The sequence below is a fragment of the Numida meleagris genome, chromosome 3 (genome assembly GCF_002078875.1).
Source record: "Numida meleagris isolate 19003 breed g44 Domestic line chromosome 3, NumMel1.0, whole genome shotgun sequence".
NCBI lineage: Eukaryota > Metazoa > Chordata > Aves > Galliformes > Numididae > Numida > Numida meleagris.
Genome location: NC_034411.1, coordinates 20,276,424 through 20,304,123, shown reverse-complemented (window position 1 = coordinate 20,304,123; position 27,700 = coordinate 20,276,424). Strand labels below are relative to the sequence as shown.

Genomic DNA, 27,700 nt, shown 5'->3' with positions numbered 1-27,700 from the left:
ACCATTGTGACCTCAAGCAAGAACAAGATACAAAGTTTTAGCTTACTAAAATAAAAATCCAGAATGCAGTAGCTTTATTTACACTCTGCCATGAGCGCATCATCCCATTTGTTCTGCACACAACATAGTCTCTGCAGAACATTAAGTCAAAAGTAAGTGCCAAATATTAATCTTCATGGCCACCTATGGAAGTGGTTCAAGATATCTCAAGTGCCCTTCTCATTATGTTGGTGACCTCTCTGAACAAGTGATGTTAGTTTCAAGGCTCACCAGAGCAAGACTAAAGTCCCTGTGCAGGAAGGATAAAGGCTATAAAACTCATTAGAGAAACAGATCAGAATGATCACAAATGATCATTATGTTTTGGAAGATACTCAGGCACCATTTACAAACTATGATAGAAGCCCAGTGTTTCAATTAGTATTCTTATCCAATACACTGAGATGACTATTGGCTAAAAAAGCTGCACAAAATGCATGTGCAAAAAAAGGCAAATACGTTTAAAAAAGATAAGACTTTCAGCTCACTTTGTGATTTTTCTGCTTAAAATGAAAATAACAAATTTTCCTCATCAAAGATGAATACATCCGTCTCCACCTGCAACTAGAAGGCCAGAAGGTTACAACTCTACCATCATAATATAATATAGACTTCCAAAATGAACAAAGAAACCAAACTTTCCTCCAAAAAATGTCTAAAATGAGGAGCAAATAAATAAATAAAAGCCAGGGTTTCTCGGCAATGTAAACTGACAATAAAAGGAGCATCTCCTTCATTTAATAAAATCAGGTTGCAGAACTAAAATTTATTACAAGCTAAAAGTGGTTGTATATTGCATGAAATATTTGTATCCAATTTCTAATTGTTGTGGTTTAACACAGCAAGCGGCTGAATACCACACAACCGTTCACTCACCACCCCTCTCCCAGTGTGATGGGGAGAGAGGAACAGGAAAAAAAAAATGTAGAACTCAGGTTGAGATAAAAACTATTCACTAAGATAGAAAAGGAAGACAGAAATAATAGTAATGATAATTATACATATATATTTATAAAGCAATTGATACACAATGCAAGTGTACCACCCACAGACCCAGCCTGTACCTGCACAGTGGCTGCCCTCCTCAGCCAACTCCCCTCAGTTGTGGTTTTTTTTTTCCCCTCTCCACAAGATGTCATATGGTATGTTGAGGTTAGTGCTCCTGGTTCTGTTCCCTCCTGGCTCCTTGTGCCCCCCTAGCACTCTCACCAGCAGACCAGCAGGGCAGTATGAAAAGATGAGAAACAAATGTCCTTGGCTCTGTGCAACAACTAAACAACAACTAGCACAACAAACTATCAACATTGTTTTCTCCTAAATCTAAAACACCAGACACTATGAAGAAAAAAATCAACTCTGTCCCAGCTGAAACCATAGCACTAGTGAAGATTATGAAATGTAATCTTATGAATTTTTGAATGTTATTGACTTTGCTTGCAATATTGTAAGATTCTCATTCTGAATACCTTAAAACAGAGCAACTGTAGTAATATCCGATGCAGTTAAGACCAGCCTAGATAGCAATAGTATCAATAGTTGGTGATTACCAGATCAAAGGCCTTACTTAAATCAATAAAGATAGCTCCTGAACATTGATTACCATCCAACACTATAAAAATATAATTGCTTACCTCGAGATGAGCAGTACAAGTGAAATGAAAAGGTCATAAAAGGTCAATAATTATTTAAATTAAACTTACATCTTCCTCCATCTGATGGACCAACTCTAGCACACTGAAATGGTGGTGATTTACCAGTTTAAAGAGACATATTAACATGTCAGCAAAGGGCTTAGCAGTAATTGGGTCAGCAATTTTAAGAAGTCAAGGTTCCAGGTTGTCAGCTTCTCCATTTACGTTCCCAATTAATCTTAAAGTATTATAGATCTTAAGTCAGTAAGCACAGATCTAACTACTTTCAATCAAACCTCATTTTGAGTATATAGAGACATAGTTACTTTTTGAGATTTTTCTGCAATACAGTAAATATATCATTAGAATCCCTTTAAATGAAAAAAATGCCATGCAACAACTGTCTACTGAGATCAATGAATCTTCCAGCAATTTAGTGTAGGGCATTTCTGTCATCCAAATTAAATTGTCCTTATACCAGAATACGATTACTTGGCCGGCTTACATTTTCATTCTAATATTTATGCCAGCAGTAGATTTCCAAATTCTCAGCCACTATATCTCACTGCTGTTTAAGGTAATAACTTTGTCCATCTAGCTTTGCTTTACAGACCATCTATCAATTCAAGTATATTTCATAGAAATTTTGAATAGCTTGAGAAAAGATAGCAAACATGCAACTCCGTCTAATTCTGCAAAAATACCTTGAAAAACAAATGGTTTTACAGGTATTTATTTTCAGAGTGAAAAGGATAGCCTTAATTAGCCCAACAACTACGGAGCTGGATTACTCTTTAGGAGTCAAGATAACAAAGTGCATATAACCAGCACCTAACCAAATATGCATTATGCTCCTTATTTCAACTTTTTAAAATATACACTTACTGAAGAACAATACCAGCAAGTAATTTGACATTAGAATGACATGCTTTCTCACAAAAGCATTGTGTGCTGTATCCTAAGGATCCCATTCAATGACAAAATCTCCAATAATCTTTAGACAATGTGCATACATAAGGTAACTAATAAAGACCTTAGTCAAACTAAAATGCTACAATTTCAGCATAGTCTCCAAGTCACTGCATTTAAATCACTAATTATCAGATGCTGAAAGTACTTCCTTCCTCCCCAGTGGCTGCAAATTGGAATGGCAGCAATACTTACTGTTGCCATTCACTAACAGTTTTGCATGTTTTCTTTTTCTAAAAATATACTCTTAAGAAAATCTTTTATAAACATGTTTGCTTCGTGCTAAATACCACTTTGAAGAATTTACATCAATCCTTAAATTTTATCAACAAAAGTTTTTACTTGTTGTCTCCATGTTTCTTTTTGGTTTATAGTTTGTTTTCTTTTTAAGCTCCTTCTTCTGAATCACAGAGACAAATTCACTGGAAAGATAGAGGCCAAGAAGACTATTCTATGAACTTGGTCCTGGCCATGAAATTCTGATGGTGTGCTAGACACTAGAAAGAAAGGTGAAGAGTCTTGCTCTTAGATTCAATTTTCTCCTATTTAGTGTCTGCCATGCATGAAGAAAAAGGTGACAAAACCTTGAAGAACACAGAAGGAAGATCAAAGACATTACAGAGATCAAATCTGGGAATAAGAAAGAAGCAAATCTTGGGTAACGACAAAACATGAAAAGGACTGGGAAAAAAAAAAAAAAAAAAAAGAGAAACTGGAAAGCAATAGGAAAATGAAACAGAAAAACAGGAGGATCTACAACCACTAGTAAAAACTCCCCTTACCAATACAGTTGAAAAGATATGTTCACAGATAATATACACAGAATACAGTCAAAAAGCATGCTATCGATCCTTTGTACTGATGACTTCACATAAAAGTGATCATCTAGTGCAGCATTCAGTGTCTCTGATAGTTCAGATCAGAAAGAGATTTCATGAATATTAAAGATTTTTACCCATTGACATCTCTGTTAGTCAGCAATGCTCCAAATAATGGATATGTCTGGGATTCTCCTGACAGGGTTTTTTTTATTATTATTACTCAGAGTAACTATTTAGTCAACGTTAGGACTGTAAAAGTAAACCCTCAAAACTTACAAAATAAAATAAAAATTGTCTGTAAAAAATTGGTACACACAGAGGATGAATAATGACAGTCTACAATTATACACACACTGCCCATAAGATATCTGCTTCGAGGATTTTATGATGTTCAGCAACTAAAACAGAATTCATGTAGCAAATAAGGATTTTGTGCACAGAAGCTTGTCTTATTTGATTTAGTGCTCTGAGGATGTTTGATGAAAGAGGAAGGGGAGTATAAAAAGTGAATGGACAGTTTCATAGCTAATGCCATTCAATGTCACTCTGAAGAAATCTGCCTCTACCTCTGCTACAAAGTTCTTATGCAATACTAAGCAAGTCACATGACCCAAGCTTTTCAGAGTTTTCACTTGTTACGCACTCTTCTATGGCTTTGAGCAACTTGGTCTAGTAGAAGGTGTCCCTGCTTGCATTTAAACACCCTGCAGTGATCTGTGGAAGCTTTATGTGTTCCTAATTGAACAGAGGTTAATGTTAATAGAAATTACTCTTAAATCTTGAGTCCTCTCTGTAGAACTGAACACTCAAAATTAGCAAGGATTCCCTGACACATTCAGTCCTCTTTTTAATTTACCCAAAGTCTCCATTCATAATATAAAACCAATAACAGTTCTGTGAAGTTGAAAACCTATGTTTACAAAGTACTCTGAATACATCAATCAAAACAGCACAAGAAAAATTTAAAACTCTGCACATACTTACTAAATTGATATACATAGCGAGACAGGCAAACCACATAAAGACTAGTAAGATTTTTTAAAAAGAAATAGCTTCAAACCTATGGAAGAACTTGTTTTTAATCAAACAAAAAGATGCTATCATATTGCAAAAATAAAAAGGTTGAATTAAGTTTGTACAGCTTATTCAAACTCAGTTTCCTAAATTCTAGGTGCTTCATTGTGCAATCCAGTTTTTCATATATGCACTACCACAGACAGCCATTTTTTCTCCAAATTGCCACAGTCTAATCCTGAATGATACTTCTGTTGTAATGGTATTATTCAGTCCACAATCTGATTGATTTCAGACCTTAAATACTGAATCTTAACACACTTAAATTTTTAATCCTTTAATTTCTCTATTCTGCCAGTAATTGATAAGGACAGTCACACTTAAAAGAGGTCTTAATTTAATCACTCTGGAAATCAATTAGAAGATGAAAAACTTCCTTATATTATTATTATGACAATTTCCTGATCAAATGCACAATGCAATCGTAATCAATGCATGACTCTTCACACATTTTTAATCAATATATAATTCAGTAGTTACTCCACCACTTAAAAACACAATATAGGAAGGAATTGAGGAATTCACATCTCATAAGCAGGCATAATTTAAAAGCTCAGGATCAGTCAAATGTAATGTCTCAAGTCGTCAGATGAAATAACCCTTTATAGTAATAAAGGCCAAATAAGGGCCAGAAGGCATTAATTTCACATGAAGTATCTCACCAGACAAGACAGTACTAGACTTCTCCTTGCTGCACCATTGCTGAAAACTCTTCATAGAAACCAAGAATAGAAAGAACAATTACTATTCTTCCCACACCTGTTTACAAACAGCTCCTCAAAAAATGATAGACAGGTAAATAGATAACCTAATGCATAAAAGAACTTGTCATACGGAATCCCCTCATGTCATTTTGGGTATCATCATATAAATTAGGGTCCTTTCCTAAGATGGTTGAGCAGCAGGCATTTTTTTTAAAGATCCTGGAATATTTATCAAGTTTGTCTCTTAAGACACAATTTGAATTACAAGTTCAATTATACTAGCACATAAGAATCCCACAAAAATCTTACAGAGTACTGAAGCAGTGGCACAGAAGACCCACAATTGCACTAGCAAATGTAAAGCATTGGAAGTATTCAGTTGTCTTTCACCTGCGTCTGCTGCATGAGGTAATTGAGACAGAATTTCCAGAAACATTCCTATATTCACTGTAAAAGATGGTCATCCTTTGACCTACCATTGTCTATAATCAAACCAGCTTTAAGTTCTTTCTTTGATCTATGCGATACAGTCCTAGTTATAAGAAACGAGCCTTCATTTAGCAGGGAGCACATGAATCCCTGACATTCAAAACTTCCAAGAAATGCCTAGCAGTCTTTAATAAACTTCCTACATCTGTGCAGTTTCCATCTTCTGGCTTTTCCTTTACGTTCATTATTTTCAGCAATATTCATTTACCCAAATCTCTTCCCCAAGGACTCCCCTCCATTATGAATCATTTCTTAGAGGTGCACTGCACAGAGGCAATGCACCACAACAAAAGGAACCTTAGAAGATGTTATGTCTGAAGCAAAACACAGTGCTTCCAGACTGTTTATTTTCAGAGACATCTATGAGGACACCCACTATCCTTGCTGCAAAAAGAGGCAGAGAGGAAGAAGTCTCCTTAAACTCTCTCCTCGTCTTCTCCATCACTGTAAACAGAATACATCCCACCTTTGGCTTGTTCCATGAGCACAGCCAACATGTACTGCATTCTTACTGAATGAAGGCCAGACTTTGTACAAAAACAAAAGTAATTTATTACACACACCCTGTACAGAGTTCTTACATCACAGAATTATAGAACCATTAAGGCTGAAAAAGACTTCTAAGATCATCTAGATGAACAGTCCACCTACGACCAATATTTCCCACTATGTCCCTCAGTGTCACACCCACACATTTCTTGAACAGCTCCAGGGATGGTGACTCCACAATGTCCCTGGGCAGCCTGTGCCAGCGCTCAACCACTCTTTTGGAGAATATTTTCCAAACATCCAACCTGAACCTTCCCTCGCACCACTTGAGGCCATTCCCTATCCTATCAGTATTTTATCTGGACATAAGAAAAAAAAAAGAAACACCAGATATATGGTTTCATTTCATTTCATTTCATATGTGGAAACTCATCTAGCATAAAACAGTTTGGAGTATAAATGGTAACACTGTCAGAATAGTTTATTAGCTTGTAAAAACACAAACTTGGTAACGGTTCTTATTATCCTTGACTAAACTTGCATGCTTTGAAAAAACTGATAAAATTTCTTCTGCTAATTCTTAGGTTTGTCATGCGCAGAGATTATCCATTACATTTCAAAATCACATCTGCACAAAACTTACAGAAACACAGCTAGACATGAGGGGAAGAACTGCTGTTTTACTGAGCACAAGTTTATGACACATTTATGATAATCAAAAGACCCAGTTCTGTAAATGTTTTTGCACAAGCAGCTGAAACTATAATCTAGTCTGGCAAAGGGTTTTGGACTAATTCAAAGCATTAAGACTAATTCATGCTCTAAAGTTCACACCCAAGCAGAAAAATTTGTTTTAATCACACAGTGCAGAATGTCACACGACACCAGAAAAAACAGGCTTTGGCATGAAAGACAAGAAGATGCAAAAAACAAAGTGCAATTGTATGCTAAAGCTTGGGCTGCATAGCTGGTCTGTTAAACTGAAAAACGTAAGCATGAGAAATCATACAGAAAGGGAGAATCTTTTTCTCTAGAGGTTACAATAAATCTTTTTTAAAATAAAAAAGATGGAAAAAATAGATACTTGATATTGATAGAAAGCATGTCTGTGCCTAACAAAACCAGTACATCTTAGAGAAAATATTACCCCTGTAACACTGGCAAGGTCAGCGTCAGCTTGGCTTATTTGCTGCCTATGTCCCTGTTGTGCACGTTAGAAAATGTTTTAAGATGTTTTTTCATAAAGCAGCAGAGTTCACTTTGTTGTACTGGATCATTCCTTTCTCTCTAGACACAACTCCTCACTCCCCAACTTTCTTGGGATTTGGAACGAATGTAGAAAGGAATGTGTTTTTCAAGATGTAACTGTGAATTCATGTGAAGTACCCAGGACTAAATCCTAGCTAAAATGTCTGTGCAAACAGTTATCAGGCAGAAAGAAAAAGCTGGTTCCCCTTCTTACTGAAGCCAGTCACTTCACAGTAATATAGACAATCTTTATCTTACTTTCTTCCCCTGAATATCAAGACATAGGTTCAAGTTTTGTGAAGATGAGAGGAGAAAGTATAAGAACCTAGCATAAAAATTAAAAGCGGGCATAAGGAGAAGTCTGTGGCAGCAACCTAGAAAGAAAGGAAGCAATAAAATACATGTTTGAAGAGCTCTTCAGTACATGATCTAGTAAAACAGTCTGGGAAATGAGTGACATTATCAGAAGTTACTTGAAATACAAAGTGTGTTCCCCAAGTCAGCTAACACAGTATTCTCTTCCTTTCTCTCAGTATTTGACAGCTGGGTGTAAGAATTTCATTTGTAATAGTTTTGCCCCCAGAAAATCTCTACTTATTTCAGTTCAACGTAATGAAATAAAGGATGGTACTTATAAAGCTCACTATGTAAGAGAAAATGCTGTCAGAGAGACAAATACATAAAGTCGAAGGAAGTAAAAAGTCAATTTCTCTTTTCCTTTTCCAGTTCTATTCATTTTTTAGGGTAAGGCTGAAGAAAGCAAATTTAATATAATTTGCTGTAGAGTTGTGCCAATAGGTTTGGGAAAACAGAAGCCGGTCAGCCTAACCTTGGTCACCAAGGAAACCCTGCAGTACATCTTCATGAAGGCCATATTCAGGCACATGACTGGGAAAAGCCAGTGTGGATTTACTAAGGGCAAACTGTGCCTGAGTAGCCAGATAATTGCCTTCTATGGTGTAAGGATTGACTCAACAGCCAAAGGAGAGAGTAACCAGTGTTATGTGTCTTGGTCTTAGCAAGGGCTTCAACATACTTTCAGACAGTATTCTTGCCATTAGGCAGCCTGGAGAAAGAGATGGAATATATAGGCAGACTATAAAAATAGGTCAAAAAAATGGCTGAACAGCAGGACTCAAGGCCTGTTACAAGTGGCACAAAGCCCAGTGGGCAGCACTTCCCAGGGAGTAGTACTAGACTAATTCTGTTTAACAGAATACATTAGAATGAATCCCTGCTGAAGGGAAGGAATGTACTTTCAAAAAGCTTGCAAATGACAAAAAAAATTGAGGGCTGCAGTTGATACACTGCAATTCAGAGGAATCATGACAGGCTGAAGAAATGGGTTGGTAGGAACGTTGTGAAATTCAACATAATTCTTAGATTCATTGGCTTAATCTGAGTTTATAATAGGATATAGGTTTGGAAAACATTCTTAGAAGTCAAAGAATCAATCCACTTACTCCAAAGCATAATCAGTTTTACCTGGGTTATTCCTGAGAGATGTTCATCCAACTACTCTTCAAAATCTCCTGTGCTAGAACTTTCATTTACTTCACACAACCATCCATTCCTTTGCTGAACTAGTGAGTATTTCAGAAAAATTTACTTCTGATAAGACAGTCTCCCTTTCTATATTTTAAGCTTATGAGTCTATTGCTTCTGTACTCACAGCAGATAGGGAGAAAAATTTCATTCTGCTCTTTTAAAGTACAGCTTTATATACTTTAACACCACTACCATGTCTCCTTTCAGTCTTCATTTGTATAAATAAATAAATACATTTAGTTTTTCCTCTTATATTGCCTTTAGAGGTTCAATCCTCACCATTTGCTTAGTTTTCAGTCAGGAACACATTCCATGCACTGCCTCTGGAATACTGGAAAAGGATTGCTTAGTTGGCTCCATATTCTAATGGAAATATTTGAATCTTCTACTAACTGTAAAGTGTTTGCTCAATATTATATGGAGTAGAATTTGTTTCACATTACTACAAAGAGAATTCACCGTGATGAAGAGCTACATGGAGATCAAATTCCTGAATGACTGCAGCCATTCTCAACTCTTCTGTTCAGTTCAAACTGAAACAATGCTTGTGCAGTGTTCCATGGAAAACTCATTAAGAAACACAGTTTGTCAATATTCCCCATTCTGAGAAATATGAATACCTGATTCAGAATTTGGCCATAAAAACACTAGCACAGGTGTATTTTTTTTGTTGGAATACTAATTTTTAATACCTTCTCATGACACTAAAAAATGTCAGTGTAAAGAGCTGTACATGTAATGCTGAATATATGAACTTCTTACCTCATACAGTTATTTCCTAATAATTGCTGAGCTGAATTTGCATCATGTATTGGTTGGCAAAGAGCTTGCATTGCAGGCAAGACACATCTCTTTTTAAGTATCCTACTAAAGTAATTTACTTTAGACAACTTGGATTCAAAGCAAGGCCCAACACTAAGGTTTCTTTAGAGAAGACTGAATTTCTCAATAGCTTCCTTTTTGAAGCAGCGGCATCCAAGGGGAACCACCAAAATAACACTAGTTAATTCAACAGTTTTTAAAAAGCACAATCAATCTTTTGCCCACTGGAAAAAAAATATTCATTTTATCACTAAATAAAGGCTTCCCCCTTCTGCGTGGATGTACAATTCTAATCCTGAAATTGAGCTCACATCATATTTCAAGCAATGTACGAAGTATGTATGGAATATTTGCTTTACTCCACTTCCCAGACAGAATATGCAATATTACTTATAAAGCCCACTACAGTGACACCAAACAATTTGTATTCAGTGTTTTATTTAAAAAGTAGACTAATTTTGAGAAGCCAGAAGGAACCTTCCACACATTCATCTGTCTACTCTCTGATTTCTGTAGACAGTTATCTACAGCTCATAGCTGCACATCCCAGTTTAAATCCAAAGTTGGTTGTTCAGCTTTAGCTTGCTACTGTACAGAAGTTTTGTGATTTTTTTCAGCCAAATCAGAGCCCATTTGGGAAGACATTATATTCACATTTTCCTCTAATCTTATGGGCACCTGTGAGGATGATTAGTGTTTAGTGGGCAGCATCATGAACCCAGACCCAGTCCAATGTAGTGAAATTGGAAAGGATGGTACAAGTACTGCCATATTTCTCACTAAAATCATTTCTAATTGTTCATAGGCTTGTGCCTGAAGTCAAAGGATATAGCTTGACTTTTCATATTCTCTTGTTCTGTCCCATCTGTTTCTTGTGGATGATACTCAGCCCTAACTATAATATCGTCAAGAGCCTTCCTCCACCAAAATTCCTAAGTTTCCTGAAAGCAAGTGCAGTTAGTAAAGCTTCCTTGTTACACAAGAAACAGAACTAGCAGGCTTTTTAAAAGAAAGTAATACAAAAGTACAGAAGGTGCTTCTTTCTTTTGTGGGAACCAAGTCACTCTTTTCAAAGTGAACAGTTTTCATATACATACCCCTACAGATGCCCTGAGTTTGACTTCATGGAGCCCAAACAACCTTCATAGTAAAGAGAAGCTTTCTCATTCACTCACGTACCCAAGAGTTAGCAATTTCCATCCTTTCTAATTAAACCAAGACCTATCCTATCATTTTGATCACAGACGTTCTCCTTTGCAATGGAGAAAATTCAAGGAAGATTCAAGAAGGGATATATGCAATCCATGGCTGTACCTTAGACAGATTAGTTGCTGTCCAGAAACTCCTAACTCAGATGTTGTATCCCAAATATTCTGGGTTCAATTTGCAATCTTAAAGTGAGTTGCACTTTGGGCACAGAAATTCTTTAGCTATGAAAGAACTTACTCTGACATCTACTTGCTCAATAAATTCTGGAAACTAAACGATGTTTTCATCTGTCCTAAGGGGCTTAATCCAGTATGCTTGCTACAGAAAAGACTGCTGCAGTTTTTCACAGGATTTTCCGCAAGTTTAAAAAAACCAGCAACACTATTTCTGTAAGAATACAAAGTATCCAAACATATTCAAAAGGGTGCACGCCTGCTTTCTCAGAGAGTCACCTTTTCAAATTAAAAATGATGTGAACTTCTACTTTCCATTAAAAAAAAAGATGAACTTGCCTATGCTCAGGAGATATTTATGCATTATGACTCCTGAAGAGAACGTAGTGCCTCAAATTAGAACCAAACATGATCCTAAGCAGGACTCATTGACACAGGACATCATTCACACACCAGTTTTTACTCGATCTCTTCACATACCTCAAGTCCTGACCTTCAACCAAAGAGCAAAACGGAATTGAGAATTAACTCTTTTCATAAATATATCTGTTGGCTAGTTGCTGAAATTCACACAGACACATACACACTATAGCAGATCAGCATGTTGCTTTCCATTGATTGTATCTTACAATCTCAGTGGATCTTACTTAGTACATCCTGCTAGAAAACAGACGAAGGCCCTAGCTTTCCTGCATGGAAAAATATTCTACAACTCATCCCATTTGTCAGCAATGAAAGCCAGATTAACATGGCACCATGCTCATTACCTTAACCCTCAGGTTGGTTTTTTTTTTTTGGGTCTTGCCATTAGACTCAGTCATTAGAGGAACAATACAAGTATAATTTGAATTTAAGATATTCAGACAATCTACAGTTCTTTAAATTCCAAGTATGTTTTTCTATGTCATACAGAAAATATACAGTATTTCCCTTCACCACTGGAGAACCCATGAGACAAACAGAACAATGTTCCTGCAGGATTCCAGCTCCAGACCAATAGCTGCACTATACAAGCTGCACTGATAAAGCAAACCACACAAAATAACCACGTTGCAGAACCTTCCAGCAATTTCTAGAGGATCTTTTAGATATAAACTCCTGCATTAGGTAGAATGTAATTTTTTTTTGTTCAGTTAGCCATTTGAAAATCAGGCCTAAATCCAAATTAAGAGTTCCTCTGGCAAGGTGACTTGAAAGTGAAGTTTTTTCACTCCAGTCAGCTTTTAAATGCTAAGAGTGAAGAACTCAGTGATGTTTTTTGTGTGTTGTTATATTTAAACATAAGGATCATAGTGGATCACCTGGTCTCAGATTTTAGAGTTGTGAAATTCTACAGGTATAGCACACTTTAGCCATAGTGCTTTCAGCAAATTCACATCAGAAAAAAAAAAAAAAAACATCTACAATTCCCTACTTCATAAAGAGAAAAAGTGGTACTAGATAGTGTACCATACTCTACCACAGAGATATGGTATTCTCACAGACATCCAATTAACGCATTCTCCTGTTTCATCCTTCTTATAGTTGTCTTATATTTGATCTGAGAAATAAAAAATGCAAGACACTATTAATCACTGATGATTCAAGAACTGTGGCAGAAAGGAAAACAGATCCCATGTTTAGTGTACAAATTAAAGCTTTCGGAAACCTTGATTTAAATCTTTCCCACTATGGACTTCCTGCAGGCCCTTGGTAGTCCAATTGGGCCCATATTCAGAAAGGCAATTAAGCATCAAACTTTAATTAAAATCAGTGGATTGGAGTACCCATCTGTACACTGAGATCTGGGCCTCACTCTGCATACTTCAGTTCCTCATCTTTAAAATCAGAATAGCACTTCGCTCTCTCACTGGAAAGATACAAAGATAAGCACCTGAATACGCAAGTCTCCAGAGCAATGGGAACAGATGAATTCCTTAGCTAAAATGGGAATATTAACAGTTCTATATCTGGTGGTATCTCACTAGATATAACAAGCACTGCTTCCTCTAACATCTCAAGTGATGCTGGAAAGTATTAAAAAAAAAATGTCTGCATCTTTAGTGAAATGATACTGTAGATGCCTGAAATTTCTTTACAGTCTGAAGGACTACAAAGTTACATGTGGACAGTTCCAGCAGAAACAATCCTTTCCTTTATCTGACTTCTTCTCATCTAATGCATACTCAGAGCACATCTTCCCTTGCAGTTGGAGGCTTTGTTACAGACAGAAATATGCTGCTTATGGTAGCCAGTGTTCATAGTCAAACTTCTTTTTTTAAATATGAATTTGGAAAAATTTACAGATAATACATCTGCCTCTATTACTTGCACCTTGGAGAATACAACCAGCTGGGAAGGTACTGAAAACAACTGCATTTATTAGCAATGAATAAACTGACCTTTTTCTGGATTAGCAGTGGGTGATCACAAAAGCACAAAGAAGTATCTATCTCCTGACTGACATATACAAGCTGGCACACTCTTGTGTCAAAAATGTATACAGCTGCATGCACACTAAAGCCATTCCATCTATAAAGTACAGTTCTCAACTGCTTGTCCTCAGAAGATGGGTAATGAGTGAGGGCCTCAATAATAGAACAAATGCAGAGACCTCTTTTCATTCTTTCAGGTGTCTTTATTTCAAAACCCTCCTGGCTTTCCATAATTTTCCATCTTTGTTTTGGAAGGGCTAATAACTACTTAGAAAGAATAGATTTTCATTTCTCAAATACTTTGAGTTATCAAGCATATGAATTACACTTTTCTAGGTACCAAACAGGCTGATTTAAGCTGATTGTCAGTCATTACTGGCAGGTATCTGGACAAATTGCCTAGCTTATTTTGGTTCTAGGTCATCTTCAAATGCTCAGATCAGTAAGTCATCTAATAAAAAGACCATAGTCCAAACAAATAATGAATTATGTTTATTCACACAACAATATCAGCCAGCAGGTGCCAATTTCAAGGGGCTTTATTTTAAGATCTTCTTTGAATCCATCTTTTCAAACTCTCTCAAACCACCACCTCAAGAAGCCTTGTTCACAGTATCAGTCCATACAGCGTAACAGAACACCTGACTGAATCGGTGCTTGGGTAGACAAGCATTGGGCTTTCATGGTCACAAACAGATAGGCACGTTAACTATCCAAGTAGTACATCACCCTCTACCCCAGCACTCACAGAGACTTATGAGGATGAAATTCTGTGATACCTGTAATTACTCAGCTGGTTAAACTACTTAACTATACTGCAGTGATGGGACTGACTAGAGCTCTAGCGAGAAAAACTGTAGCTCAGTTGGTGTTTTGATCATCACAATTGATAAAAGGAAAAAAACAGATAAGAGATTACTATTATTTTTAACTAAATATATGGTAAAAGGTGCAAAATTTGAAGTCAGGAAAGCTATCCAGCCATTTGGCCAAGGAAAAGAGCCCAACAGTTGCTCTTATAGATTCCTGCTCAGAGACAGATTTTGCAAGTCACCATGCTGTCCGTATTTAACTAACACATTATCACTTGTTATTATTACTCCACTACCAGTCAAGTAAGCACCTAGGAAGAAAATAAAATGGAAACAATCTTCAGTTTTAATATATTTTTTTTAAACATCAGATTCACTGTGTGATTATACAGAGACAGAAAAGGTTATTTGTGTTTTAAACAAAAACTGGATTCACTCACACATACTAGCAAGTAGTATGATACATGTGATCCAATAAAATTGTCAGGATTACTGGATTATCTGTGGTGACCCAGAAGACTAAGACATAAGCTACTGAGTTCTCTTCAAATCTTTAGGGTTCTTTTGGGTGTCAACAATACTGCATGTTTTTTGCAGCCTCAACTCATAGGAATCAAGTCTCAGTACCAGGCCAAGCTGAATCACTGCACAGTATGGCCTCTATATCATCATTATGCAATGGAACACTTGCTGCCACTGATATCCAGATTCCTTTTGGATTTTCCCTTGCTGCTGTAAGCTAATCTATATATGCACACACACCTTTTACATACTTTTTTAAAAATAAAGAAAATAATCTTCAATTTTGCCATTTCTTCTCATACTATTAAAAGGTCATGTTCCATGCATACCATTGTGATATTTCAGTGACAGACCACTAAAACATCTCAAACACACAACTGGATTTATCTAGATATTTTTCTCAAAACTGTATTGTTTATATCTTTGATTTATCCATGAAGTGAAGACATCAGCAAAATCTGGGAATCACAGAACTCAGGAAAGCTGGTCTGAATAGAGCTGAAGAACTCCCAACTCCAAAACAAAAACCTGAACAAAAAGAGAGCAGCCCAGAAAGAGCATACTTCTGTCAGACTGGCAGTCTTTTTTCTTTCCTTGACAAAAGTATCAGAACACCACAAATGATCTGAACATGGAAAAGAGCTCACGAGTGCTTGTGCAACCTCAGAAAAGCTCAAAAATATATCAAATAAAGCAGGCCTTAGTATTCACAGCAAATTCATTGAAAAGTTTTGATCCCAGATGAATAAGTAAAATCCATGTTATATTTGCCACAAGGAAATTAGACAAATATGCAGCAACATTCACCATCATGTACATCTCTATGCCTAAAGCTAAGGGAACACAAATCCCACACGTCCAATAAAGTTTTCTACAGGCTCTTTACGTGACAATCAAAATAGCCCATACATCACTAACAAACACATTACGCTTGTAAATTAAAACTCATGTATTTTACCATGGAAATGTTGGAAATGATAATAAATCATTAAACAAATACAGAGTATAAATGGTATATTTTCTAAGTCATTTAAACTAATTTACCTGTAAAGTAAGCATTGGCAGGGAGAGCTGAACTAGCGAATCTGTAATATCCATTCCCTGGGAAACGGACTCCTTTTGCTACTTCTGTACTCCATGTAGCTAAAGATGAATCCATCCTTTCCACCTGGTACGTGGGAGAAGGTCCGTTAAGTTCTTCGGGTTCATTCCAGCTTATCTTTACCACTGTGCTGTTTATTCCTTCAACATGAGGGGCACCAAATTTTCTTGGAGCTGTGCATTAAAATATATATTTAGGAATTATTGTCCATACATGGAAAAATTGTTTCTTACACATAACAGTTTTTGTAAAAAATCCTGCTTCCGTTTCTGATCCCCTTAAGAACAAACAGATCTTCACAAAAGCTTCATTAGGAAAAAGAATTAATTCTTAATTTTTTAGAGGAACTTGCTTTCAGCTTCACAAAAAACACCTTCTGTTTCAAGCTTTGGACAATTTCCGTATTTCCCTCTTGATGAGTCTCTCAAGCTATACTCAATGGAAAGCACCTATCTGTATGACTTTCAGTGTTGGAAATGAATGAGACCAAAGGAAAATCTGACAGATTAAGCCTCGCCACATCTCAGCAGTACGATGTACAACAATACAAGTCTTCTATCACTAGATGAACTTATTCTAGTCAATAGGAGCAGAACAGCTATCTAAGCTGAACAATGAAGGCCTGCAAGTTCTTTTTTTCTTTACGGTACATGCACGAACTAACAAGATATTAACATATGTTCCAAAAATTATTTAGCTCAAGAAAATGCTTGTCCCTAAACTTCCTTGCACCATCACTGGTGCGCAGTAAGACTCCATGCAAGATTGTTTCTGCAAGGCTGTCAGCACATATAGCTTTATGGCATTACCAATAAAACCAATATGCTGATTCTATTATACAATCTGATAGATTTTGTCACTCTACAGCTGAATAATGAACAGAATGTATCTTTTTATTTCTTTTAAGTACTGTACAGTAAGCCACTGGAGGGCAGCAAGATCTGTTTGGTTAATAGCAGAATGGCCATACAGGTGGAAAGGAATGGTCCAGCGCTGAAACAGTAAAAGATGTCATCTGGAGAAGGAGTACAAGAACACTTTACTATCTATAGAATCTATACCTACCTTATCTTTCCTTTTTTTCTTCCCCTTCTTTCCATGATTAGGAAAAGGATTTAGAAACAGAAACTTCATTTGTACCCAGGAAGTGAAATACAATGTCAACTTGTAAAAATTATTTGTTCCCATAATGACATAGTAACGAGCAATAAACACCTCTCAAGAACAATAAAATCTGAATTAAAAAATGGGTCTTTGAAATCTGACATTACTTCACTGCACTGTATATAGTGAGTTCTTTAGAGAAAAAGAAATTGCTTCATTTACAAGGAATTAATAACATCCTTTTAAATATTAGTGCACTTCCACAATCATTTACATATTTTTCATTTTTCCTATTTGCCTGTAGCATGTTGCTACCTTTTTTCTTTCTTTCCCCTCCCTTCCCCCAACTTGACAAAGATTCTTCTTGGAGAAAGCAGTGAGTGGGGGAACTGGGAAGCTGCCAACGACACTATGTGCTGTAAATTCCTGCTTAGGCATCATTTATGACTTCACAATCTAATTAGTATCTCATGCTATGTTAGAAATTTACAATGTCAAAATTGAAGTAATGCAGTGTGAGGTCATAAGCCTTCCTGCATAAGTAGGGCACAGCACTAATGAATTGTGGTATTAATGCACAAGTTTAAATAGAAAACATGTCTTAACAATCAAAACGTCACCTTCGGAAGGATCTGGTGTACGTCAGCATTTTAAATGTGAACATAAGAGGTTGAGCCCTTCAGTTCAGCTTAGTGACGGTAAAACGGAAGTGATAAAATTCATTATTTCTAAAACACATACAGCTAACACTCACGACAACAACTATATCTTTCTTTAAAGTCTAGTATTAATAAATGGCAGATACTTGGACCATAATTATGGCATCTCTGGTACCCAAACCTGAAGCTTTTATGGGGCTTATGCAATTAACTACTTAAATGCATCGTAACACTTGCTTCTCTGACAGGGAAATATTGATTTTTTAATCATTTTCAAGTCTCCTCCAGCACAAATAAATGTACTACAGTTACAGTTAATGCACTGTGTACACGCATTAAACACTGGCATGACACAATTTATTATTTTGTGATATATGGAACAGAAGCCTACCCTTTTAGAAAGTAACATCCATGCTATAACATGAGTATTTAAACTACAGCCTCATTTATGCTTGAGAATTCTTGTGCATCAAGACAATGGAAGACTATACACAATACATTACATAAGTTCAAAAAGGAAAACCTGAAAAAAAAATTCTTCACAGGCACAGACAGCACTGAAAATAAATCCGTAGCACTAGTCCAGCATGGTACTAAATGCTGAAATTAAAAATATTCAAGACTAAAAGATACACTATATATTTTCCTAAAGGTGTCACTGTGGTACCTGTAGCTACTTTCTGAAAGATGAATAGACTACAGTTTTACCTACTTAATTTTTTTTTAGTCACGTTCTGTTAAGACACATCTGTCAAAATAATGAGTGCACTACATTTTAGTGGATTCAAAGTCACATTTTGTGTATTTTAATTATGTAGTTTTAATGTCTTGCTATATAATACATATTTAGTATATTATAAAGCTAAAACAGTATTTAAAAGTCTATGATTGCTGCATGCCATTGTGTAGCAGAGGGCACAAAAAAGACCAATAAAGACAGATGGTCCATACAGCTTACGTTGCAGTCATATATCTAAATATAGATGTTGCTACACAGGTCATTACAAAATAAGCCTTTCCCACGTGTGCATGCACACACATGTACACAAAAATAAAGTTGGTAAGTAAAGAGCAGTTAATTTTGTTTTGTTTGAAATAATATCATTTTAGTTTTAAACTCCAAGACAGATGCCAGCATTTCACTCTGAACAGATGGTAATTCCATCTAATAGTGCATCTCTGTATTAGTAAGGTCTGTTGTGTATACAAACAGTAATAAACACTAGGTAAGGATCAAAATAAATTTTAATTGTTGACATTAAATTCTGGCAGCCGCGGTTCTAAGGATACAGTACTCTTTTCTCAAGTCTGTCAGGTTTACTAATACAACTGCTAAAGCTTTTCCATACTCTGCCAGATTCTTGTCCCAGAAATAACATATTTACAGCATGACTAAATTTAACAGGTTTATGTATGTTTGAGTAACTACTACTCAGCATGTTGTAGGTAGATATTTGAGCACCTTTCCACATAACTCTTCAATTAGCCATTCTGAATCATTCAGAAAGGTAACAATAACAAAAAGTATATAATTTTTAATTATCGTTCACTTGCACTCAAAAGACACACATACAAATTAAAACAGAAATTTGAGGACAAAAACATCAAATCTGCTTTTTAGCATCTTGAAGTTTTCCTTGCCAGTGAAATTACCTGCCTAGCTAGTGGTCATACATTTCATTTTTGTTAGAGTTGAGAGGACCCTGCCATAATATTTCTGATATGATCTTTTATTTCCCTGCACATCACAACAGCATCAGCCATTTAAACAGTAAGAGTCAAAAAACAATACTTACAACTATGGACAATATCTTAATTTTTTTTAGAAAATTCTTTTGAGTCTGTTTTGGAATTCTCCTCAAAACAAACAAAAAACCTCACACCCCCAACAGACATCAAAAGAAAGTTTAATAACACGGCTACGCTACAGTCATATTTCTTTAAAAATAGATGTACTACACAGTATTTTTTAAAAATCGTGAAAAATATATTGCTTCCACCATATGGGACAACCAACGACTCACCAACCGATTTAAGATGCAGCATATTGAGCTGACCATATGTTACAGTGCTGTTGAATGGCTGAGTGATTCATGCCCGTCACATTCTAGTATATCAATTAAAGCTCCTTGAAGTCTGCATGATTTGTGTCTCTGTTATTAAACCCTGCTAATTCATCCCACTTACACATCTGTTATAAATCTCTAGGAGTGCTGCATGATTCATGGCAATCTGTGAGCATGGTACAGCAAATTCTTCTCCTTGTAATTAACAGTAAATTGTTTTACTGCCATGCAATGAATTTTTCAGTTATATTGCAAATGAACTCCTAAATGCACGGTTCTTTCCTAAGAACTGACTTATATCATTAGGCAATTAAAAAGTATTGCTTTGAACCAAAAGCTTTTAATCAAGAAAAGTACAACTTAAACATAGCTTAAAACCTTACAAATTTGACACAGAGGGAAAAGAGCAAACTGAGCTATTTTCTGAAGTATAATATGTGTTAGGAGGGGAGGAGAAACAAATAACTTTTCAGTCCCTGCTATTTTCCTGAAACTCAAAGAGCATTTTAACTACAGCTTGCACACTTGGCAAGACAACTTTGAGCAGATACTGTTTATCTCAGAAGTTACCTAAGTCATCTGTCATTACCAAATTTCTCAGATTACTTTACACTTTCCTAACTGTAAAACAGTGTCTTTATTCTTGAAATAAATAATTGGATAATTAGCCAGGCTGAATCATCAGAGGATTCCAATGCTGTTCAAGTGTTCTTGTCAAAGGTGAAGCAAATTCATTTCAGCTTTGCCTCTGCAGCTTTCTGAAGAGGCTTTGATTTTTTTTTCCCCGTTACATTCTTGGCAGCAGCCTCAAATTCATGAGTCCATACATCAAGTCAGTAGTTTAACAACAAATGAAATTAAATTCAAAGAAGGGAAACTAATTGAAGGACAGCAACAAAAGTGTTTGGTAATGTGCTTTTTAATATGGCATGCCACATTTGCATGATAATTTTTCCTTTTTAGCATGGAGCAGAAAGTGACTAGCTTAATGAGGGATTATTCAAGACAGGAATGAACAAAATGCATTCATAACTAAGAACAAAGATTGTATTATGAAACGGAAACAGGCAACTGCCGAGAAGTAACTGGATGATTGGTTTATGCATTATGAATAAAAAGGTAGAAAAATATTTATATTACTATTCACTAATGACTATATATACAAGATTGTTGTAATTAAAATTATAAATTAACATATTAAGAGTGCTTGTTTAATCACTTTGGGTCCTAAACACAATGAAGAGACTTATGCATGCAAAACAATCTGTGTTTTCAGGCCAGCAGCAAACGGCCCTCACATTTCTCTTCTGCAACAAAGGAAAATATACATTACAAATTACCTGTTTAATGGGCATTTGTGATTTTAAAATTGAGGCATAGCATTTTGTAGAAAAGTAGTCTGTAACAGGCATAAACAAATGCTATATTGCCAAGACAAATTGGTTGAGGCTTTTGAAAAGGGCTTGCTCTGGATCTTATTCATGAATGGAAAAAAAAGGACAAATTACTCAGATTAAAAGGGTAATCAAAAAGAAAATGACATCAAGGAATGCAAGACAACCCAGAAAGCCCATCAGCATCATTACCCCAGTAAACCCAGAGGCAACTCCAAAGCCACCAATGCAACTGCTTGAGAAGTCTGCCAAGAAGCCAGATGCAGCTGGTGCTGGAAAAATATCTTCTACAAATTAGCTTCTGAACCCTATAATTGCCATCAAAAGCAAAGGATCACTAATACAATGTGCTGGGGTAAATGGCAGCAATCACAAAGCCATACTTTGGTGACTCAAAAAAAAAAAAAAGCTTTTTAAATGAAGTTGAAAAAAATGAAGAAGGGCAAAGGAAAGACAAACTTAATTACAAGAAATAAGCTCAGGCACAGAGTAGTTAATGAAACATAGCTGTATAGATTGTTTAAGGCACACTTTGATTGATACAGAGAAGGGGAGGATAAGCAGTAGTACGGGTCCAAACACTAGCGTGGCTAATTCCATACTGTTGAAATGTTCTAAATTGATGGGAATAAAAAAAAGTGTTTCTCCACCTGGTTGAAAAAGATGGAAAACGCGCATCTTTTGTCACAGTAAATGCCACAAAGACTAATGCAAATAATAACTTTATACAAAAACATCATCAAAAAATCACTTCTAAGGGAACACGTCTTTTCCTGCTACCAGTAGATGTAATTTTATTGATTTCAAGGTACCAGCTCAGAATCTTCAAAACTATGGAAGGTCCAACTTAGTTTAATACTTAAAAGTCTGATCAAGAAAGTATAAGTATGATTTGATACCTGTGAAGCCAACTATACATGTACTCATAACTCATACCAAAAGGAGGTTCTATTACTGTCCTGTCACCTTCTCTTTGCATAGCAAGGATGGGTTAATTCCCTTCTTCCATTATCTTGACATACTTGCTTTGATCTTTCATCCTATACTGCACTACCCTGAAACACTGATCTACCAACACTATTTACCATCCCAGGAGCCTGTCATGAACCAGACATTTCTGTGCAAATTCTTCTGTTGATCACACTTCATTCCTACTTCTTTTCCTGGTTCCATTTGCATTTATGAAAGCTTCCAGTCAGCTTTTTTTTTTTAAATAAAATAACTTGATTCGTACAAATTCTATTTTGTTTACTTACTCTCTCCCTCTCCTCACATTCTTCTGGCTCAAATCTCATCTTTTACGACTATTTACAAATATCATGGGTGTACGCCCTGGTGAAAGGGAAATCTTTTGTCAATCTGACAGACACAAGCACGTATGGCTGATTTTAACTGGCTAAGCTACTCATGAGATATCCCTAGTACAGACACCTATACCGAACCATGTTAGAAGGAATCTGCTTGCTAAAATAATCCAGAAGCAAACGTAACCAATTTTATGTTTGCTCCAACAGTTTACTCTGTTACAGCTGCTCCTGCAATCTGCAGAAGTCTCTTTATCTTTCACATTCTCTCTCAAAATCTCTTACTATACTTCCTCAGCCATTTTGTTTTGAGCGATTTAATGTCAGTTTCTGTTTGTTTATTTGCTGTGTTATGCCATATAAAAAACACATTGCCAGAGAAATTATCCTAACAGATGCGAACAAAGCTTGAAATTAACTTGAGAATTCAAGGCACTGGCAATTCTGAAAGCAACTCCCTTACTAATATACCTCAGGTGGACATGTCAAAATTCAAGCCATCAAGGCACCCATTGATATAAATGCTCCATATGATAATTTCCATAAATGGAAGGGTTAGAGATGATTTTCCATTCTCCTCCTCACGATCAGAGGTGAAGAACTAATATAATTTAGTATAATCTCTAGCCCAACTTGGAACACAATTCCAAGCTCCTGGATTCTTACGGCATGAGGGGACTGTTATGCTGGAGCACATCTCAGTTGAGACTTTCTCCAAAATCTCCATGTGCCAGGGGATGGAGAGTGAGTGGCACCTAGCCAGGGAGACATTCCTCCACAAAGAAGAGCTCCTCAACAGCCCTAGAAAGGCAATTCTAATTTCATTTTGCACCGTTCAGTGACATAAAAGGATATTAATGGACTAACATTTGATCATCTATTTTTACAAATAATGGGACAGGCTTTTCTCAACTCTGTTCCAAGTTCAAACATCTTTAGATCAAATGTCATCACAAAAGTAGTATTTTTTCAAATTTTCTGTGAAAATACAGACTTGCAATTCTTCCCAAAATTGAACACACAAAACCTGGAGATTTTTAAACAATTTTCTCCAGAAATGAAAAATGTGAACAATGAAAGATACAATGGCATGTAAAACTTAAATGTTGTACTCCTCAAGTTTGTCAGAATTTAAGACATTGCATTAATATGCCTTAAAAAAAAACAAAGGGAACCCGTAAAGGACTCTGCTTTCAAGGACCACCACAGCAAGAAAGAAATGATGCACTGCTGTTTAAATTAGGATGTGTTTGTTATTCTATTCTGTATTCTTCTGTTTTCTTTAATGTGAAAGGTCTCTAAAAATTAACACAACCAGAGAGGAGGTGGTCATAAACAAGCTGTCAAGAATAGCTAAGCTATTGTTTCTGATTATTTTAATAAACATATAAATGCAAAGTTGGATCATTTGTAGTAATAAGGTGTGCCATTTAGGTCACACCTTTGTTTCCATGGTTATCAGCATAGACTGGAACTCCGTTCCTTGCATGGCTATGTGCTCTGTGATACAGTCATACAAGACTCTGTAGCTGGCCAGCTTGAAACTTTGTGAAGCAGCAGTATGAAGAAACAAATCTTGATATTAACATTTCAGGAAGAGAGAAGATTGACAGAGCAATCTTTGCCCTCAGAAACAAAAAGATATACAGTGAACCAAGGTACACAACAGGAGGCATCCTCCTCTTGAAAACAAAAGGAAAGGCAATTAAATAAACAGACTAAGACTGAGGGCATTGTAGAGGTCATACCTCAATAGCCTAAGTCCCCCTTCATTTCATGTATACAAACCTAGATATTTACTGTCTCTGAGCTACTCCTTATTTCCTGTCTGAGAGCTCCTGTATCTCTTCATTGAGTATACAGAGGACCTTTGATGGAATTCAGAAAACCTCAATAAAGTCCATGGAGCCTGTGAAAACATTCTGCACATCAGAAATTTTCAGATTTTTTTCCTACAGGAGACCAAATTTAATAAGATAGATAATTTCAAAGATCATAATCACAACAACCATATGACAGCTACACTAATTACTAAGCTGAAAATGGTAATACTGCGAAAGTAATTAATGTGTTTTAAATGCCTATACAAAAGGAAATCACAATGTTAAGTAGTCTGCAGGTAGGTCATCAGCATGACCTAACAACTTCTCTTTTTCTTCTCTCTCAAAAACTTCTTGATCATTGGACACCATGTCAATCTCTTCCTCAAAGTCATGCAAACTTCCTCCCTCTATGTTCTGTATGGATGCTTATTGTATTCTGAATTTGTAGAAAGTTAGTACACTAGAAATCCCCTGATGTGGCTGAAATTAGCTCAGAGGCTGAAATTTTTTTTCAGGTTGCATAGGCACAGATATGCAGCTTATTTCCTTAGGGAAGTATATACATACATATCTTCAAGATACCTTAAATTTCAGGGGTTAAATAAGCATTTTGAAAAAAGCAGACATCCAATTTTGACATATAGATATGCTATGTAGCCATGTTAGTCATGCACAAAAATTGTACAACACTTTCTTTGAGGGTTAAGCAAGGCATTACGTAGTACGTATATTTTGCATGCCTTGTTATGCAAATGTGACAGATTAAAAAACACAGCATCAGAAATGAATGAATGAGGTTTGCAACACTTATGTACAGTTACAGCTTAACTAAAAAGGTTAACATATATATATGTATATGTAACTTGCAGTTGAGAGAGTAGTACACGTATCCTATTGCCATAATGTAATAATGTACCCTAAATGTATGCTGAAAATTTTGTTTTTAATCTGTCAAGATAAACAGTAATGAAGGAAGTCACTGTGTATTAATACAGCACCTATTTCTGTCACTCTGAAGCAGAATATGATCATTTAAATATTATTCATTAAGAAACTGTGTGTCAGATTTGCACTTAGACATAGATCGTTTCCTTACCAGCTGCCAAGGTTTGCCCCATTCCTGGCTCACTGGTAACACAACCAATTTGATTGCAGAGAGTAACAGTAAAGTTGTATGTCCTGTAAGGTTTTAACCCTGTTGCTATATAGGAAAGTTCATGAGCCTCAGCTATGTGCAAAACCTGTAAAGCAAACAAAGTTAGAAGATAACAGCTGGTTAATTATAATTTCCTTCCTATTCACTAATAAGATATTTGAATTCGCAGATTCCTTCATTTGTATGTGGATAAAGCTTACAAAGAGCAACTGAGGGAAAGGATTATTTTGGAAAATCTTAACAAGCTGGAATTTAAATGATAATACTTCCCATCATACTGTTTTATGAGGTGATAAGACAGGTCCTGAGTGGATAAATGAGGAAACAAAGTTATTGCCTCATAAAACTGTGTGGTGGTGCAGTTATCACTACAAACTGTACAGCTACAGCCCTGGTGACAAGGATGACACCATGAAGTAGTGACATCTGACCAACCACTGAATGACGTAGTTAAGAAGCATTAGGATGAATGGGAATAACTAATGCCTACAAACCTTTGTATCTGCTTCATTTGAATTATTTCAAGCTATTAGTTATAGGGAAATTATGTAAGATGTTATATCCTGGATAACTTCTTTATTACATGGTTATTTAGATGAAAAATCTTGCAAGCCTGAGGTCAGAAGCAATTCACAATTATTTACTGTGTCAACAGCTGCAAGAGTAAGGTAAAGTAATGTCACTTCCATTCTGTAGACAAGCTGAGGCCAATATGTGGTACCACTGACACCTGAAATTCAGTTCTGAGCTAGGAAGTATAATTTCAGAGCATCAGTTCCACTCCTATACTCTCAACAAATGTTTCTTGGCTCAATCCTCAGCTTTTAGCTTACTATCACTGCTGTGGTATTTGTTTTCCAAATCCAGTCACTCAAAAATAACAAGACTACAGTAGCTAAACAAGCACTTTTAAAATAAAGTTGTTCTTATGCTATTTTCAGTTTCCCCAATCCAAATGCTTGTCCCCTTTTATGTGGAGACCCAGAGTTATCTTTCTAATGTAAGAACAGATTCCTCAAAACAACATGTCTTTAAGCATTTGACAATGGTTTTTTTTCTTATTTAGTAAATTAGTTTGTTTCTCCTCAGATTGTAGCTGCTGTTTTGTTCTTAGGCCCATCTCCCTACCCTTTCCCAGGGGAGCGGGCCCCGTTAGTCACAGAACTGGACCAAATCTGCCCGTAAACTGTTGACAAGCAATTTAGCAACAATGTTGACAGCATTTTAGGAAATGTAGCAATAAAAGTAAGTCAGACCACACGAAGATCAAGGTAAATGTTGCTCAAACTGATCCTTCCTAATTTTGAATCTTAATCACCAGTGAAAACAAGTAATCTCCGGAATATAACTTTAAACACAGAAGTAACGAATAACATCACAGAGCAGTCAAGATAAATTGATAGGTGAAAAACTTAGATCAGTGTATATATCTGAAAATCAAGAAAATAAGTCAGGAAAACATCAAGGAAGATATCAAAATTTACCATTTTTCCTGTTACCATGTACTAAAAATTACTGTAAAATAATACCTGGGAAAACGTTGGCAAGAACCGTTGTTCAGTCATCAAACTGATGCTGTATCCCATCACTTCTCCTCTTGATAAATTATCTTCAGGTTTTTCCCATGACACATTCAGGGAATATGGTGAAAGAGGGAATACTGATGGAGATGGCATGAACACTGGAGCTAAAATCAAATTAACACAGTAACATCTATAAAATAATGCAAATTGTAATGCAACATTTCACACAGTATTTGTAAAACATCATTTCAGGCAGCTTTTTCCAATCAAACCCTTTTTAAACATACTTTCAAGTCTAACTGGAATTTTCCTATTATTTTAATAGTACATTAAAGTACATCATTCCCTTCTTTTCTACTCTGGCCATAAATGCAGAAGAAAACTCTGCCTATGTCTTCAAAGAAACACTAAGACACTCGTGTTCTAAACGCTTCAGCGGGAAAGAAAGTACATACAAATGAAAAAGTCTTGAAGAAAAACTTCATGCAACCTGGGAAAAAACTGATAAAAGCAAGAAGTGTTCAATACTTCAGCATCTTAAAAGCTATTTTGTTTGCTAGGCCAGTTTGAAATTAACGTGTCTCTCACTTCTTACAAAACAGTTC

General features: G+C 36.0%; 1 protein-coding gene across 1 annotated transcript in view; it reads right to left on the bottom strand.

The window, feature by feature from the left end:
- Positions 1–27,700, bottom strand: part of USH2A (usherin) — a 373,387-nt gene that overhangs the window by 257,984 nt on the left and 87,703 nt on the right. The window contains exons 18-20 of the mRNA XM_021393255.1: positions 27,102–27,259; positions 25,513–25,657; positions 16,009–16,239 (exon numbers count right to left, since the gene is read on the bottom strand). Coding sequence (XP_021248930.1) covers positions 16,009–16,239; positions 25,513–25,657; positions 27,102–27,259 — 534 coding nt within the window. The remainder of the gene's footprint in view (positions 1–16,008; positions 16,240–25,512; positions 25,658–27,101; positions 27,260–27,700) is intronic.